At 41.5% G+C, this 19,548-nt stretch overlaps 1 protein-coding gene across 1 annotated transcript in view; it reads left to right on the top strand.

The window, feature by feature from the left end:
- Positions 1-218: 218 nt before the first annotated feature.
- The window catches only part of ACVR1B (activin A receptor type 1B), an 84,783-nt gene continuing 65,453 nt past the window's right edge, over positions 219-19,548 (top strand). The window contains exon 1 of the mRNA XM_082245495.1: positions 219-364. Within this exon, the coding sequence (XP_082101621.1) occupies positions 292-364 (73 nt within the window). The 5' untranslated portion in view covers positions 219-291. The remainder of the gene's footprint in view (positions 365-19,548) is intronic.

Consider the following 19,548-nt stretch of genomic DNA (forward strand, 5'->3'; position numbering starts at 1 on the left):
CCGAATACGCGCTGCCCACCGACTCGAAACAAAAGATTCCTCGCCTGACGTCATCGGCCTCATCGCCGCCCGCTTTGCTGGAAACAGGCGGGGCGCCAGAGGAGAGCCAATCCGCGCTCGCGCCTTCCTCTTGGAGGGGCGGGCGGGGCGCCCTGCGAGCGAGGCGTGGGACGCAGACTTTGCGTTCCACAGGTAAAAGGAGGCTGTGCTGTGCGGCGCGCTCACGTAGTGCTTGCCCTGTCTGGATTGCTTGTGTTCGCGCAGTTGAGTGGTCGCCGTGCGCTGGTTACTATGGCGAAGCTGCCGGCCTTCTTCGTCGTCGCTGTGAACGTCCTTCTGCTCGGCGGCCCCGGTCTGACGAACGGTAAGCGGGACAAAAGTGTGTGGGTAGGGGGGAGCGAAGAGTGGAGAAGGAGGGTGCAGACATGGAGGGGGGAGGAGGTTACCTATACACAGTGTATACATGGTGGAGGAGAGGGGATGGCTGGGCTGTGTGTGCTGGGAGGGTATCACTCCAGCCTGTGTTTAGGGAAGTGCTGTGTACAGGAGACATTACTGACATTACACCCCCTCACATGGCCAGCTCACCTCTCTGGATTCTAATGAAGACATCATATTACTCAGTCCTAACTCACCCCACCTGTGTGCTGCTCACTACCTCAGGCCTTCCCTGCTCTGTCTACAGGAGGTCACAAGACTTATTTGGTGTAGGTTAAAACTCCTGTTTGTTTGTCTCCTCTCCATCCTATTAGATACTCCTTCACTTCCTGTCATGTAGGCACAACAGGAAGTGAGAGGGAATCCCCTCTTACAGCAGTATTAACCACTTCTGGACTAGGTTTTGCTCCCCTTAACATCCAGGCTATTTTTTACGATTCAGCACTGCGTTACTTTAACTGACAATTGCACAGTCGTGCGATAATATACCCAAATAAAATTGTCGTTTCCCCCCACAAATAGAGCTTTCTTTTGGTGATAATTGATCGCCTCTGTGATTTTTATGTATTGTGCTATAAACAGAAAAAAGTGATAATTCTGAAAAAAAAAAAAAATATATTTTTTTACTTTGCTATATTACATTCTCCCCCCCCCCCCCCAAAAGTAAAAATCATTTTTTTTCATGATTTTAAGCCAATTTGTATTCTGCTACATAGCTTTTGTAAAACAAATCCCAATAAGCGTATTTTGATTGGTTTGTGCAAAAGTTATCACGTCTAAAAACTAGGGCAAAGGTTTTATTTTTTTACTAGTAGTGACGGTGATCTACAAAATTTTTTTTTTTTTTAGCACGACTGCGACGGACAGATCGGACACCTAACTGACATTTTTGACACTTTTGGGGGGACCAGCCACATTACTGCAGTAATCAGTGCTAAAAATATGCATTGTTACTGTAATAATAACACTGGTAGGGAAGAAGTTAACTCAGGGGCGATCAAAGGGTTAAGTGTGAGCCTAGGGGGTTTTCTAACTGTATGGAGGGGGGCTTGTGGAATTAACACGGAGACCTGTGATCCTTAAAGAGGTTGTAAACTCAGTTACATTTTTTTTTTTTTTTTTACAAACTGAAAGAGAAACACATAATGAGCTAGTATACATCGCACACTAGCTCATTATGAAATACTTACCTTAGAACGAGTCCCCGCCGTGCCACCCGCTTACCTCTGACGGGCGAGATGTCCTGTCGCCCGTCTTCCGGGATCGCGGCATCCGGCCATCTGATTGGCCGGAGCCGCAGTGACGTCACTCCTGCGCGCCGGAGCCGACGGTCACGGCACAGGGCTCTGAAAGAACGGCACCAGTGGCCGTTCCTTCAGAGCGCCTGCGCCAGTGATGTCACCGGCTGCATGTAAGGTAAATATCTCCTAAACGGTACATGTTTAGGAGATATTTACAGTACCTATAGGTAAGCCTTATCATAGGCTTACCTATAGGTAAAAGTGTCAGAGGAGGGTTTACTTCCTCTTTAATAGAAGGATCACAGGCTCTGTGTTCATTCCAGAGAGAACAATGGTCTACTGTGTTTACAACAGCTGACCATCGTTCTCTCTCCACTGGAAGCAATCACGGCCACCGGTCTCGTGGATCGGCTTCCCCACTGCCTAATGGGGTCAGGTGCGCACCCCAGGAGCACTCCCTCGAACTGCCGTACAGGTATGGCTTGTCGCGCAGACGAGCCTTCGGCAGGCAGTCGGCAAGTGGTTAAACCCCAAACAAAAAAATGGAATATATTACAGCTTACAAATCCTTAATGTGGTGGCTGCATTTGTCTTCTTTTTTTTTTAAGGGCCAGTTTACACCACATGCAGTCCGGTGCGGTTTTTTTTCTGCATCAAAAAATGCATGGATAGGTTATATGGTTTTCAATCGTAACTCCATACTTTTTTTTTTGAGAAAAAACATTTCCCTCTAGGTGGTTTGTGCATTGCAAGGATAAAAATCCTTTGTTGCAGACTCCTAACTTTTTATATTCTGAAGAAATCACTGTTCCTCTGTGCTGAGTGAGTCTGAAGGCCCGTACACACGATGATACGAAAATCGGAAGTAGAATTTCGCCCGACAAACGATCTGCTGATTTTCGGATTGTTAATATGATGCTTTCAACAGCCGATTATGGATTTTCAGAGGACAAAATCTTGATGTGCAGGCCATAAAATTTTTATCGTATGTCAACACAAAGTCAGATTTCCATTTAATTAGTATAGTTTTCTTCCGGGAAAAAATCGTAAGAGCAAGACTAGGCATGCTCAGAAATGAAAGAACACATACAAAACAATTCAACACATTACATCACTTCTGAAGTTAAATTCTGTCATACGGGAATTTTCATATGAAGACTAGCATGCAACAAAAAACGGACGACAGATCGTTGGATAATCTGATCGTGTGTACGAGGCTTAAAGCTGGACACACACACTATAATTTTCTTCAGGTTGATTTTTCACATTATCAAAACCATGTAATATGAGGTCAAAACTAAAGACTTTCAAATTGTATGCAATCAAGCAGGCCCTTGCACTACGTAGATTAAGGTAAATGTAAAAGAAATCCAACAAAAGTTGTATAGTGTGTATCCAGCTTAATGCAGTATTCCTCAACATTTCAAGGCACACTTTAAAATTATGGACAGTCTAGAGGCACCCCAGTCTAAAATGTGAAAAACTATTTTAATAGCTTTACACAAGGCAGCAACATTCACATGTAGGACACCCAACGTTGGAGGTGATTTAGTCATCCAAAGCAAATACACTTTTTTGCACGCTGGTACTGACTAGTATTCCAATGTTTCTCCATTAGTCAGCTAATGTCACCCCAGTGCTGTGGGAGAGGGGCACAGAAGGGTCAAACAAGGATGCTGTGAAGGCAACAGACATTCTCCTTATTAACTGATGATGTCATTGGTTGTTAGGATACCAGTGTCTAGAAAAATGTAATGGTGCATATTGAAAACATGTGGTTTTGTGTCTCTAAAAGGCAGGCACAATCCACCTGCTGGCTTGTATACAACTTTTAGTAAACTTTTAGGCATTTTGTCAAGGCACACTTGAAGAAATGGCACCCTGGTTGAAAAAGGCTGGTCTAATGGGAGTGGTTTCATAATTCTCAATCAGCTGTGCAGCTGCAGGGCTCTAGTGAGGAAAGCTGCTGGGCCTGCATCCCTTTAGACGTGTTCCTATTGGGAGTATCTCACCAAAACATCACCTTTTTGTTGCAGCAATGCATAAAACCTGACTTTTATCTAAGTGCAGACTTTTTGGGCCAATCACACAAGCAGGAAATGTTTATTGGATGTGGTCAGTACTCATTCTGTGTACAGAACACCTCCAGGTAGCCATATTGTATTTTCTGAAAATTACAGCGGCTGCAGATGGAAAAGGAAAGGTCATTTTTAATATTCTGTTACAATTGTGACACAAGTCATATTTGTATACGCTATATTATTCTTTATTTGCCATTTTTTTTCTTCCCCATGAAAGCGGAGTTACCCTCAAAATAGCATACAAACCAATGCAGTCAGTTCCAGTGTGTTTCAGAAAAAAAGTGAAACATGCTGCATTTTTTTCTACACTGGACTTTTCTGGAATGCAGTAAAACGCTTCAAAAACACCCAGGAAGGCACCAAAAATGTACTGGAATGCATATGTCCTTATTTAAAGGGGACGTCCAGCCAAAGCTAGTTTGGCTGTACTCTGGATCACAGGCGTGCAGTTCATTTTGCAATCCTATGACCCGTTTTCAGCAGACAGTGGGCTGAAGTCTGCTGTCTGCTGATGTCACAGAGCCGGTCCAGGCTCAGGCAAGATGGCGACCATGGAGTCAGGGTTGTCCATATGTCTGAACTGGCATCTGGCTCAGCGAGCTGCTGAGAACCTGAGTTGGCCACTCCATCCACAGGCCAGCGTTTTGGTGAGCGAGAAGGGGGCAGAGCTGCTGACTGACATTTAGAATCTCTCTCCTCGGGGAGCTGTGAGAACCCAGCGATATGCAGTATTAGACCACTAAAATCTGATTGCACAATCTCCTTTAGATCTTCCAACAACTATCTAGTACATGGACATGACTGATTTCATACAAATTCAATTAACTGTTCAGGTTTGTCCTCGTGTATGATCGTGGATGTATTTACTGACCTTTTTAATTGATCTATATGCAGCTGTTTACGCACCTTTGTGGACAGCCTCAATGAAAACAATGGGCTGCATTATTGATCAGTTAAAGAGAAATGACCTATGCCTGAAAATTGGGCGGTCTCAGGCAGCAGTGTGCAAGAGGCCTTAAGGCAGAACTTCACTTTCTCAATCAACATTGATTATTTTTAATCCTCATGCTGCCAGAATTTATAAATAGATAGGTGTGTTATATTTATTTTTATACTTTTTTTTTTTTTCTGTACTACCTGGTTGCATGCCTAGGCAAATGTCATACATCCCAGGAGTCTTCAGGAAGGGGGAGGGGTTTTCTCAGCTAACCACACCATGCTTGAGCTAAGGGCATATGGAGACCGATTGGAGGAAGGTAAAAAACCTTGTGCCTTTACAACCACGTTAAAGCGGTAGTATCCTGCTTTTTTACACTTTTACCTACAGGTAAGCCTATAATAAGGCTTACCTGTAGGTACAAATAATATCTCCTAAACCGGCACGGTGCATGCTCACGCGAGCGGCGCATATGCTCTGAAGGTCCGGGGGGACCTTCAGTTTTGCTTGCCGGGAGCTTGCTGGAAAATCACTCCCGCGCGCATGCGCGGGAGTGACGTCATCGCGGCTCCGGCCAATCACAGCGCCGGAGCCGCCGAACCCGGAAGAGACAGCGAGTGATCATGGCAGCGCCCGCAACGTTGTCCGGGGGTCCGTGTCGGGGCTTTGTTCTAAGGTAAGTAATACATAATGAGCTAGTATGCAATGTATACTAGCTCATTATGCCTTTGTCTTGCAGGTTTTTTTTTTGCGTTTTTGGGTTTACAACCGCTTTAAGGTGGGCACACACACTATAAGAAAATTAGGGGGAACGATCGTCTGCCTTTCCTCCCATGTTTCACAGAAAGTCGGAACCGAGGATGAATATAGTGTACTACCACCTCCTTCTTAGGTCTAAGTAGTACTGTACACATAGCTTTAGCATTTTGAAAAATGTCTGTGTATCAGTACAGCTTGGACCTACGAACGTGGTAGTTTCCCTGAAATTGTTACGTTAGCGCAAATAAAGCACAAGACTCAACTGTTACTGTGGCAATCGTTAACGCATATTGACCCTAAAGATACATTTTGTGTGAAGTTCTGCTTGGACAGGGCCAAATCTGTAGAACAGGTCCCAATCCTTCAGAATGAAAACACACCCTATAGGAGTCTATTTATAAAAAAAGATCACCTAGTTATTCAGTGACTCTAAAAGCACATTTGTTATGTGCAAAAAAAAAAAAAAAAAAGCCTAAAAATAATTTTTTGCCAAAAGCGTATGTCTTTTATCATTTGCAGTAGTAAAATACTTCATCATGGGCACAACAAAAAGCTGCGAAGCATAGGAGATACATACATCTTTGTAACAGGAGATACAATGTAACAGTTCTGAAGAATATTAGAGGGAATTAGTAAATGTAACCAATAGCTGCATTGAATTTCTGATTACCTCTAGCGTTCTCTTAGGGCTCTTTCACACGGGCGTTCCTTTTTTTTTGCCCGATCAGGTCCTTTTTTTTTTTTTTGTAACGGACACGGATGACACTTGTGTTATCCGGTCCGTATGTCCGTTTTTCATCCCATCCGTTTACTGATGAAAAACTGACATAATGCATGTCTATGTAAATACGGATGTCTGCGGATGACACCACTGACATCCGTTTTTGCTTCAGTTCCGTTTTTTGAAAGGAAGAAAAAATAGGGTTCTCCTCCGTTCAAAAAAACTGAACTGAACTGACAAAAAACAGATGTCAGAGGATGATCATCCGATGACATCCGTATTTACATAGAGATACATTATGTCCGTTTTTCATCCGCAAACGGATGGGATGAAAAACGGACATACGGAACGCCCGTGTGAAAGAGCCCTTAAATTGTTACATTTTATCATATGTCGCAGACCTATATATTTCCTACACTCTTCAGCTCCATCTAATAATTGGGTCTTTTACTACTGCAAAAAAAAAAAAAAAACATTCGTTCAAGTGAAACTACACTACATCTGAACAACACAATCCTAAAAGGCTACTGAAATATTTTTTATATTGAAAGCAAACTCCCCCATCAATCCATGTCTCTGCTTCATTTTTCTGAGAAATCATCCCCTAGAATTTTGGTCTTGGACATCTTAAAGGGCAGATAATTCACGTAAAATGTTTACTTTCTGGAATCCATCTTTCCTTAGCTGAGAGAACTCCTCCTGGAGAATCCTGGAAAACTGGAAAGTAACTGAAGAAATGTAAAAAAAAATAAAATGTAAAACCAGTAAATACGATATACCTTCCTCTCTATTAGTAAAAGTAGCATAAGGATTAAAAATTGTCAATGTTAATTAACCACCTCCCACCCGACCACTGTACATATACGGCTGGGTGGGAGTCTCGTCCTTCTCGTCCTCGTTCCCGAACGTCCTGCAGATGGAGCGAGACCGCGCCACAGTGGGCACGCGCAGCGGCGTGATCTCAATGTGCCTGTGTCCCTAGGACACATAGCAACAAGTTTTGGCAGGAGGGCCCTTTGATTGGCCCTCCTGATCACATGATGGCTGTGTCCAATCACAGCCATCATGTAATGTAAATACAGCCGTTGTAACAGCTTTAGCCCCGGTTCACACTAGGGCGACCTGTGAGGCGACCTTGTCGCCTCACAGGTCGCCGCAGGTCGCCTCCCATAGGGAAGCTACGGACCCGTTCTAATAGGAGCGACACAAGTCGCTCCGACCTAGAAAAAGGGTCCGGAGCTTCTTTGGGGCGACCAGGAGGCGACCGCCATAGACTTCAATGTTATGAAGTCTGTGGCGGCCGCTCCGAGGTCGCGGCGCGCTGCTCGCACCGCGATCTCGGAGGTCGCCCCTGAAAGTAGCGTCGCGCCAGTGTGAACTGGCGCTTTATCTCCTTCTCCTCACACGGATCCTGTCAGTGAGGAGAAGAGACGATCTGTGCTGCAGCCAGGGGATCAGTGAGTTTGAAGCATTTTTTTTGCTAATTACTCACTGATCACACAGGGGGGTCTGTGCTGGTAATCAGAACATTGATTACCAGTGCAGACCCTGGGGGGGGGGGGGGGGGTGCCACTAGAGAGACCAGGGATGCCCACCCATGACCACCAGGGATGTCCACCATGGCCACCAGGGATGGCAATCAGGGCTCAGAGAGCCTTCCAGTGATGCTCTCCCTATCAGTGCTGCCCACCATTGCCATCTATCAGTGCTGCCCACTAGTGCCCATTATTTCCATCTATCAGTTCCCATTATTGCCCGTCAGTGCCCAAAAGTGCTGCCTATGAGTGCCACCTATCAGTGCCCATCAGTGCTGCCTATCAGTGCCTGTCAGTGCGACCTCATCAGTACCCATCAGTGCAGGAAAAAACATCCATTTACAAAATTTTATAACATAAGCAAATATTATTATTTTTTTTTTTTTAAACTTTTCGGTCTTTTTTTTTTTTTATTTGTGTACCAAAAAAGAAAAAACCTTGCGGTGATCAAATACCACTAAAATAAAGCTCTATTTGTGGGGAAAAATGACATAAATTTGGTTTAGGTAAAGTGTTACATGACTGCGCAATTGTCATTCAAAATGCAACAGCGCTAAAATTTGAAAATTGGCCTGGGCGGGAAGGGGGTGTAACTGTCCTGTATGGAAGTGGTTAAGGACCCTTTCACATTCATACGTTTTTTCCCCTGCATTTTTACCTTGCAATAAAAACGCAAGAAAAATGTTTCCCTCCCAATCCTATGGGACTCTTCCCACCACTGTTACAGGTGTGGTGCATCTTGAAAAGACCTGCATGTTGCATCTTTGGTGTGGTTTTGAAAACTGCACAAAAAACACAGCTTTCCATTTGAAATAAATGGAAAACGCTGTAAACTTGTGGTAAAAACGCACCACAATTTGCATTTTTGAGTCACATCTCCATTTTTCACAGGTACAGTCAACCTGAAAATTCACAGGAAACGCATCTGAAACACAGCAAAATTGCTGTAAAAATGCTTATGCGCTTTTACTGCGATCTTGATACAGAGCAGTGTGAAAGGGCACTTAGAGGGAAGTTCCACTTTCAGCGGGGGAAATAGCTGAAAACGCATTTATTATGCCCAGTTAGCGCTGAGCAAATTTACATACAGAGTCACTGGGGAAATGGCTATGCATTTCTTTTTTTTATATATATTCCCCTACCATGTAAACAAGAGTGTGTATTGGTGTCTGCAAGGATAATGTCTGTGTATAGTACCATGGAAATTGTCATGTTGTGTTGTATTTAGAACACACAAATTATCTCCTTGAATTTAAATTTTTATTGATTTCATATCTTGCCACTTAGTCTTTATCAGATTTCATATAACTTGGTTACCATTGGTATAAGCAAAACATGTGTAGGCAGAAACCAGTTTCAGTATGGTAGTTATATTTCTAAATCTAGATTTGCATGCATGTATATTAATGTATGTGTTTCTTATTCCTGCTTTGTTGTAATTGATGATTTTCTTGTTCAGCAAGTTTTATTAAATATCAAGGATATTGCAAATGAATATTGTTTCTGCACATAGAAATGTAATATTTCATCTGAACAAAAACCCATCATCATAAATAACATGCAAGTCTGCAATGGATAGTGCTTTCTGCTGGGGTACTTTGGTGTTTTAAGGCTGGCAGCTATCACATCATTCAATGGATTTGAATCGGTTATATCGTGTTTTACTCGTGGTGTCAATTCTGCTCAGACAGGGCAGCAACTTTTTTTATTCTTTAGGAAAATCTCACATCTGGCAGCATGTTATTGGTCCTTATTTTATTCTACTTTATTTTTTATGTGTTTGTCATTAGATATGTACAGCATATTTTGTATACTAGAAACCCAAACTTCATCTGCTGTGGAATGGTTGTTTATAGTCCAGGTTACAAGAGACACTTGAATCCATTCAGTATTTTATTGGCAATTTAGACAGAATCTGTCTGTAATCTGTATCCCTATTTTTAAAAATCAAAATAGTCTTTTGCCTGTGCTGCTATTAAATTGCACACATGGGCCAACCATGAGATCAGGCTGCCCTGAGCAACCTGAGACTTAATTTTGATGATGGATCCCAGCTAAAGGATAGACTAGACAGACACATTTTCCCAGCTGTCATATGAGGCTTTTAAGATATCACAGTTTCAGTTTTTTCTCTTTAGCGTATGTGTGGTCTTTCAGTGTACTTACTAACAGTCCTAATGTCTCGCATCAAGACATACTATCTCTATCGATCGATCAATTATTTATCTATATGATTGTACAGAAAATCTCTATACTTGCTCAGAATGGTTTATAATTCACGTGGGGAAGTAATTGTACTTAACTAACTTTTATCAGCTCCTGAAATATTCATTTAGTGTTAGGGATTATGCATTGTGAAATGTCATTAAATAAACATACTTGTAGATTTGTTAGAATATTTGTTCTGCCAAGATATGTAGGAGTATGGCTTGGAATAAGCTTCTTCCAAAGCTGGCCATGAATGTTTTACTTTTGCTTCTAAGGAAAGCTTGCATTCCTGTACTATCATACCAATTAAGTTAGAAAGCAAATGATTGTTGCATGCTTTTGTATTGCATTCATAGTTGGTCAATTGCCATTGGGCTTCAATGTCGGACTGTCCAGCTAGGGGTAGCAGGCACTTATTTACTGAGTGTGTATCCATTGACTATAATTTAGTCATCTATAAAAGCTATGTCCTATCTGTCATGTTTTTGGATTTTATTGGATACTTGAATTCTGGAATTTCTTAAAGTGATACTAAAGTCTCGTTGTTGTTTTTTTTAAATACCAAACATGTCATACTTGCTGGCTCTGTGTAGTGGTTTTGCACAGAGAGTAGGGATGCACCGAATATTCGGCGGCCGAACATTATTGTGCCGCTACTCACGGCGTGATTGGCTTCCTGAATGTGCCATTGAAAAAACTAGGGAGGAGAGTAAGACTCACTGAATGTGTGGGGCGGGCTGCAGTGCACGAGTGAGTAATGTATGTATGCGGCTGTGCTCCTTTCCAGGCTCCTACTAGTCCACCTCAAGCCTCCTACTACCACCACTATGAGAGACTGTCTGTCACTGTATAATCTGATCGAGTCCACACTGACTGACTGTCACTGAGTAATTGATGTTACCACATTAACCCTGACCTGCCCAGTGCCCTGTATCTGCAATTAAAATTTACAAGGCTGCCTGCATGCTTCCTGATTTCCATTCCTAGCATCCTTCCCAATCCCTTCAGTGTCACTAACATTAACCCTATGGTACAAGGCTGCAGTGTGCACTGAATCCCATTCCCTACAGTAACATTTAGGGAGAGAGACATGAGAGGACATGAGAGGACAAGAGAGAGAGAGACATGAGGACAAGAGAGAGGACAAAAAATTGGCAAAATAAATGGAAAAAATGCGAAACACCGCGTTCGGTATTCGGGCTTCGGCCTTCGGCCAAACATTTCATTATTATTCGGCTTCGGCCAAGAATTTCATTTCGGTGCATCCCTAACAGAGAGTAGCCCTGAAACTCCTTGGGTCCCTCGCCGACACTCTTGGCCCCTCCCTCCTGTCGAGTGCCCCCACAGCAAGCAGCATGCTATGGAGGCAGCCGAGCCACAGTGCTGTGTCCATTCAGACTCGTAGCTGTGGTTTGCCCCAGTCCCCTCTCTACTCATTGGCTGCCTCTCCTCATGGGCTAACTGACTTTGATAGCAGCCAAGCCTAATGCCTCATACACACGCAACGATTATCGGCCGACCAATCATCCGACTTTTGTCCAGAGTGGTGTTTTGTTGGTTGGAATGTGCCTAGACTGCACACGAATTTTCTCACCCAACAAAAATCTACTTCAGAAGTGATGTCATGTGCTGGTTTACTTTCCGTGTGTTTTTTCATCTCTGAGCATGCCCAGTCTTGCTTATCAGATTTTTGTCTGCCGAAATCTGTACTGACTGACGGAAAATCGGCCGTTGTGTTGACGGCCAACAAAAATTTTATAGCCTGCACACCAGATTTCTTTCGGCCGAAAAGTCGGAGTCGGTTGTCGGAAGCATCATACTAACAAGCTGAAAATCGGCCGATCGGACGTTGGCCGAAAATTCCCGGCCAATAATCGATGCATGTGTACGAGGCATAAGGTGCTGCTGCTGTGTCTCAACCAACTATGAGGGTTGTAAGATAAAAAAAAAAGCAAACACTATAAGTCCTGTAAATAATTTATTGTGGCCCCATATTAGCATTAGTCATCCATTGTATAAGAATGTACACACTTTACTTTGATCTTTATGGATGGACAGTTTTAACCAAATTTATCAGGATTTTTTGGTTCTCAATACCATACGGAATTAGAACTCACACATTTGATCTAATGTGAAAACGCTTGTGTCAACGATGACTCCTAGGTCTTGTGGTGCCTTTTTCTCCACATTTCAAAGTGCATGGCTAAAAATGACAGGGTTGTCCAAATCGGTGTATTTCCAACCAAAATATTTAGTTTTTTATGTTTTTTTTTGTTTTTTTTTTTTTTTTTTTTTTTTTTTTTTTTTTAACGTGTATGTAAAGAGTTCAAACACTTGTCAGGCTTTTATTGTCTTCTATGTCTCTGCTGGTGAGATTCTCTTTATTTGTCCCATGAGCATTCTCTTGATTTGGGCAATCAAACCAAAATTGTCACAGGAACAAGAGGTGAAGGAAAACTATCCAGAAGGGACACCTATCATCATCAACCTATCAATGTTTCCCTATGAGAGCTGTCCTAACTGCTACTACACTAGTCTGTCCCAACTTTATAAAGGTTCCTGCACTACTCTGATTTTGATACAACTTTAATGCCAGAGAGTATAAAAAGTCACATCAGTCAGACTCCAAACTTGCACTGAAATTTGCGCGCTTCTTGAGCCTAACTTTGAAACCCAGACGAATTAAAAAAAAAAAGTTAGGTCTTTAACCACTTAAGGAGCAGGCCTATTTCTGATACATGTTTACAAATTAAAATCAGTATTTTTTGTTAGAAAATGACTTGGAACTCCCAAATATATATAACAAAAAATACTGATTTTAATATATATATATATATATATATATATATATATATATATATATATATATATATATATATATATATATATATATATATATATATATATATATATATATATATATATCTATCTCTCACACATATATTACAAACATATTTTTAGCAAAGACTCTGGAGAATAACATGGCGGGTGTTGCAAAATTTTTTGTTACGCGGTATTTGCGCAGCGGTCTTTCATATGCAATTTTTTTGGGGAAAAAATACATTTCACTGCATTTAAAAAAAAAAAAAAAACTACACGGTAAAGTTAGCCTTTTTTTTTTTGTATAATGTGCAAGCTAATGTTAACGCCAAGTAAATAGATACCCAACATATGCTTCAAAATTGCGCATTGGAATGGCGACAAACATTGAACACTTAAAAATCTCCATAGGCGACGCTTTAAATTTTTCTACAGGTTACCAGTTTAGAGTTAGAGGAGGCCTAGGGCTAGAATTATTAAGAGGGGATGTGCAGATGTAAGAAGGGGGATTTGGGTCATGCAGATGTAAGCAGAATCACGTTAACATATGTGGGCGCAACTTGCGTATGTGTTCGCTTCTGCATGGGCGATTTAATATTTTATTTACCTTTTTTATTTTTACACTGTTCCTTTAAAAAATAAATGATAACTTTTATTCCTATTACAAGGATTGTAAACATCCCTTGTAATAGAAATAAGCAGGACAGGTCCTCTTTATTGTGAGATCTGGGTCAAACATACAGTATACCGCGCTGAGCCAGTCACAGTGAGCGATGTATTCTATTATTGAATGCAAAGCCTGCTTGGATTGGCAGAGTCAGAGAGGCGGGCTGATGTTACTCCGCCAATCCGAGCAGGCTTTGCATTCAATAATAGAATACATCGATCCCTGTGATTGGCTCAGCGCGGTATACTGTATGTAGCCGAAGCTACGGTACATACGGTATTCTGGTACAGGATTCCCACACAGCCAGAGTCTTGAGAGATTACATCTACCGGTAATACTTATACTTAGGGTACCTTGGAGATATTATACTCGGCGTATAAGACGACCCCCCCCATTTTTGGAGGATTTTTTTGAGGCTCAAAAGTAGTCTTATACGCCAGAAAATACAGTAATTCTGTATAGGTGCTAAGGATGATGAGAAGCAACAAAGACTGTTCTAGTTGTAAAACTATCCATACATCAACCACACCATTTGCGAACAGCTGGTATAGGTGACTTGAGCGAAACAGCCTACCTAGTCTAATTTACATTTTATACTGTACAGAAGTTTAGTGTTTGTTCTTTTGGTAATGTGCTATTATACATTATGTATTTTGCATTAAAGCACTGGGGAGTTCTTTCCTTGAAACATCATACAATTGGAATATCATTACTATTTTAGATGTAAGAATTTTTTTTAATTGTCCTATTAGCTAAGGGGTTTATGCAAAAGACAATGCTATGTAAAAAAAAAAAAATGGAGAACACAATTCTTTCCCCAGTTGTTCACTTCAAGGACAGTCCTTACTAAGAAGTGTGACTCAAAAGATTTTTACAAGGACAGCTTCAGTTATGCAGCCAAATCCTCCTCTTTACTTTCTTACAGTAGACTGTTGTCTGGCTTGCCAGTGAATAAATAAATTAAGTAAAATGGGGGCTATATGGGTAAATTCCAAATACCAAAAACAGATCAGAAATAAATGGAGATTATGCCAGCTGGGAAATCCTGGCTTTTGAAGGCTATTGGTTTTTGGGCTCTTATACCAATTCAGTAGGAGAATAGTAGAAAACAAGAACAATGGTTGATGGTTGCCTGAAACAAAGACATTTTTTCAGACTTTTACCTCTGTATTATAACCACTTGAGACCCGCTGCCTTTCTCCCTAATCCCCTTGAGGCCCAGATTGGTTCTGTTGTCTCTGTTCTGCACATTATACTGTTTAGCATTTGTACTCTACCCTAACATATATTGTTATTCTCAGAATATCAAATAGTTATTTAATGTGATAGCAGATTTGGATGCAAATGTTATTCTTTCCTGTTTTTTCCAAAGTAGCATTTATGTAATTTGTGCAGCCACATATTTTTACCTCCAAAATGTGCTGAAAATCTGCTTAAAATATCATATTAGTGCAACTTTATAATGTGACAAAATGGAAAACTCAGTGAACATATGTGTTTTCCTTTAAGAGAGCTTTATCCCATTTTTAATGCTAAAAAAAACCCCCTTGGTTTGTGTAAATTAAAGGGATTGTAAAGAGTTTTTTTTTTTTTTTAAATCTTAATGCATTCTATGCATTAAGACAAAACAAACTTGTGTACAGCAGCCCCCCTAATACTTACATAAGCCCATCTTTATCCAGTGATGTTGCAGGAGTGTCAACTGCCCGGGACTCCCCTCCACTCATTGGCTGAGACAGCAGCACGGCTTGATTGGTACCTGCTGCAGTCAGTCAGCCAATCAGGAGAGAGGGGTGGGGGGCAGGTCACTGCTCCATGTGTGAATGGATACAGGGAGCTGTGACTTGGCTTGAGTGCCCCCATAGCAAGCTGTTTGCTGTGGGGTCACTCAACTGGAGGGAGGGGCCAGGAGCGCTGAAGAGGGATTCAGGTCACTCTGTGCAAAACCAAACAACGCCACAGAGCAGGTAAGTATATAACATGTTATTTAAAAAAAAAAAACTTTACAATTACTTTAAAGATAAAATAAGGAAAATGTTATGATTGTGGGTGGGGCAATATATTTTCAGGTCAAATGGGCCTACTTCATCGTGCAAGTAGATAAGTCAATAGGAGAAAATATGTGACGCCATTAGTAGCTTTAAAAATCTACATGAATAAATTCCTGATATGACACAATATGCAAAAAGTAGTTCATCCTAGTCTGACGACAAACCCCACATCTCCAGCATGCATGAAAACACTAAATGAAATCGGAGTGGTCTTATGAATTGTAGGATCTATCACCCCTGGGGCCAACAGGTCCTTCAGCATAGATGTTTTTTTATATATATGAACCTAAGACTCACAGGTAGATGCTGTCCTAATACTTTATCATACTTCAAGCATGATAATGTCCTAATACTTTATCATACTTCAAGCATGATAAAGTATTAGGACAGCATCTACCTGTGAGGCCTAGGTTCATATATATAAAAAAGCACCTATGCTGAAGGGACCTGTTGGCCCCAGGGGTGATAGATCCTACAATTCAGAAGAAAAGCATTCCGATTTCATTTCAGATTTTCATGCATGCGGGAGATGGGGGGTTTGTCGTCAGACTATGATGAATAGGAAAAAAAGGAATACATTTATATCTAATAGCACAGGAAAAGAGTATAAAATGAAAGACTTTATCACCTGCTCCACTATTGGTGTCCTAGATATGCTGGAGTGTGGATGTGGGCTCCAATATATAGGGCACACTTCCAAGTGTTTAAACATTAGGGTAGCCGAGAACCATAAAATTATTAAAAAGGGGGTTGTGACACATAATGTATCTAGACACTTTAGGGAAATTCATAACCGAAAACCAGAGTCTTTACAATCTTTGGGGAAAGAGAAAGTTAATAAACATTGAAGGGAGGGAATTCTATTAGAACTTAGCAGAAGAGAATCCTTTTGGATTTTCGAAGCCAAGGTATTCTCTCCCCCGGAGGTCTGAACGTTGACTTTGACCTCAACTGTTTTATCAGTGACAAATTAAGTATATTTCAGAGAATGGAATGTGATATAGGTTTAATATGTGTTGGCCATTAGGGAGTTATATGGACTATATAAATGTGTGTGTATTTTAACCAATTTTTTAGTGTGATGGTATCTTATTAATGAGGTTCTATTTTTATATGTATATGGCCGCGATGTGAGGTCACTATTAGATAGGCCCCGTGATTTTTGAGTCTTGCTTATATTTGTCATCCTATTATTTGATTCAGATTTTTTAGTGTAATCTGTTAGCTGTTTATTGGTTGCAATTGGTTATTTGCGCATTATTATTATTATTATTATTATTATTATTGGATGTCCTTTTAATTTCTTGTTGGGGTCTTTCTTGTCCAGCACCCCAAGCGGGGTTAATTCTTGTGGAGGTGTTTGGCTGGGCAGGTTTGGACCAATAGGAGCAGGTGCCGTGAGTACAGCTAGCCTTTTTAATCTGAGTAGTGACAGCCCAGCTTCACCTCTACCGAGGAAGTCAACGTCTGGTGGAACGCGTATAGGGGCGGAGCCTGTCCGTCAACGTCGCCACGAGGGATACTGTGTGTGCCTGAACAGCCTGCACTGCTTAAGTGATTGCTTTATAAGTTGCTAATTTTTTTTTATTAAACTTTTTAGAGTTTTTATGGAGAGCACTAGATTGGCTTCTTTATCTTTCTAATGCATTTATGACATCATTCAGACTGAGAATCTATTCTTTGAGTCTGCCTAAGAATATCCAGCCAAAGTGCTCCATCAGATGGGAGATTATCCCCAGAGGGGAACTGCTCATTCTGACCCGCTGGTAAGACCGGGGTCAAAATGTAAGGTGAGAGGCTTTACAGCCCATTCAGAGGGGCGCGACACGACTTTGTGGGGGGGCTTTGGCGCGACTTGCACGGACTTCATATAACTTAAGTCAATGCAAGTCGCCTCCAGGTCGCCCCAAAGTAGTACAGGACCCTTTTTCTAAGTTGGAGCGACTTGTCGCTCCTATTAGAACGGGTCATGTACTACTCAATGGCGAGCGACCGACCGCGACTTGTCAGGCGACCAAGTCGTCTGACAAGTCGCGCTAGTCTGAATGGACTCTCACTGCATGGGTGGTGGAGCAACACTGAGCACTGAATTTGTTTACAAGCACTGAAGGTGGATGTTAATGTGTCAAGTATGATCCAATTCATATGATTTATGGACATTTTTATAGTGCACTTTATTCATGTTTTTTACTTACACCATTTATGGTTTTTCACATTATATTTTTCACTATTTTATTGAATAGCCTAGATGTCTGGTGCAGCACAGTTTTTGTGATTGAGCACATGTAATTTGCACCGTATTGCTGTGCAGATCACATGCAATGTGTGTGCAATTTTGCGAATTTAGCCATATAGTTTGTATGGCTGAACTCTCATCCCATTTGCACGAAAATGCTGCAGGAACCATTTTTTTTTTTTCCCTGCAGCTTAACTGAAGCTGATTGGTTTCTGTGCAGAGTTGCACCAGATTTTGCACTTTTCAGTTTTATTAAATCTACAAAAATCAAGTGTGTAAATCTGAAAAGCAGACTCCTGCCTGTCAAATGGAAGCATTCAGGTGGCTCCACTGCCCTCTCCCCGATAGCTTCCACTTGCGGAAACGGTGCCCCTCTGTGTGATGGAAAAAAGAGTTTAAAAAGTTAAAGCGGAGTTCCACCCAAAAGTGGAACTTCTGCTTTAGGTGTTCCTACCCCCCTGACATGCCACATTTGGCATGTCATTTTTTTGGAGGGGGGAGCGGGTACCTAGTTTTGACAGGTACCCACTTCCGCTCGGAGCGCCGCGGCGCCCTGAGCGGAAGTTCTCCTCTCCCCCTCCCTCCCTGCAATCTTCTGGGACACGTCAGAGGTCCCAGAAGATTGCCGGCCAATCACGGCGCGCAGCGCGACTCGCGCATGCGCAGTGGGTACCCGGCTGTGAAGCCGCAAACTGTAACAGCCGGGTGCCCACAGCAGTGATGCCGGGGGAGAGGATCGAGGCTTCGGGCGGCCGCATCGCTGGACCGTTGGACAGGTGAGTCAAATGGCTGGAACTCCGCTTTAACTAAAAAAAAAAAAAATAAATGGTTAAAAATTTTTAATTACACCCAAGCACATAAAAGCCCTACCCCCAAAACATTTTTGTGCCCCCCTCCCCCATTTATACCCATGTACGAAAGATTGAAAATGCAGATTGGGATACATGTTACATACGTTTATATATGACCACACATGCCGAAATAAGGGTAAATTTTCTAGCACCAGACCACCTCTGTAACGCTAAAATGATGACCTATAGGGGGCGTTTAAAGTATCACCTATGGAAAATATAGGGTACTGAAGCATGTTGCCTTTTCACAGGTGCATGCAAATTTAAGGTTTGAAAGGTTGGGTGTCTATTTACTTGGTTGGTATAACCTGCTTTTATATTTTACCAAAAAATTTGGGTAATTTATTGCATTTGTGTGCCCTAAAGATAACTTTAGTGTTTTTTTTTTTTTTTGTTTTTTTACTGAAATTGCATTTCCTAGACCTTTTTTGTATTTGGGTGTGTCATAGAAAATTGGGGCTACCACTGTTATTCTCTAGGGTGTCTGCTTTCAGAAAATATATAATGTTTTGGGGGTTAATGTGATCTTCAGACCTAAAATGATGATTTAATCATGCGTGCAAAAAAAATGCAGAAACGGCTTTGGCTTTATCAGCTTTTAGTGAAGTTTAAATAGATTGTTTGGACCAAGTAGCTAGAGATGAGTTTGGAGGATTCTCAAGCTCATCTCTATTCATACATACTGAAACTATTGAAACAGCGTGACCGCTTGTTGCAACGCAACCAACATTTCAACAATGACAACCTCCATATTTTTCCTCTACAGGTTTTGTTTTATTTTATAAACCATAAAAGCAATGCTCTGAGAGCTCGCTGGCGGAAGCCTTTTCTTCCTACTCTCTCCAATGACATTCAGTCCTGAGTTCTGCAAAATGTATTATACAGGATTTACAGTGGGTATAGAAAATTAGCCCCCCCCCCCCCCCCCTTAAAGCAATCACATTGTGTTGCTTTGCAGTCTGAAATTAAGACACACCATTTTTGTTCTATCCAGCTGTATTTA

This window comes from Pelophylax lessonae (genome assembly GCF_965119305.1).
Source record: "Pelophylax lessonae genome assembly, chromosome: 2".
Classification (NCBI taxonomy): domain Eukaryota; kingdom Metazoa; phylum Chordata; class Amphibia; order Anura; family Ranidae; genus Pelophylax; species Pelophylax lessonae.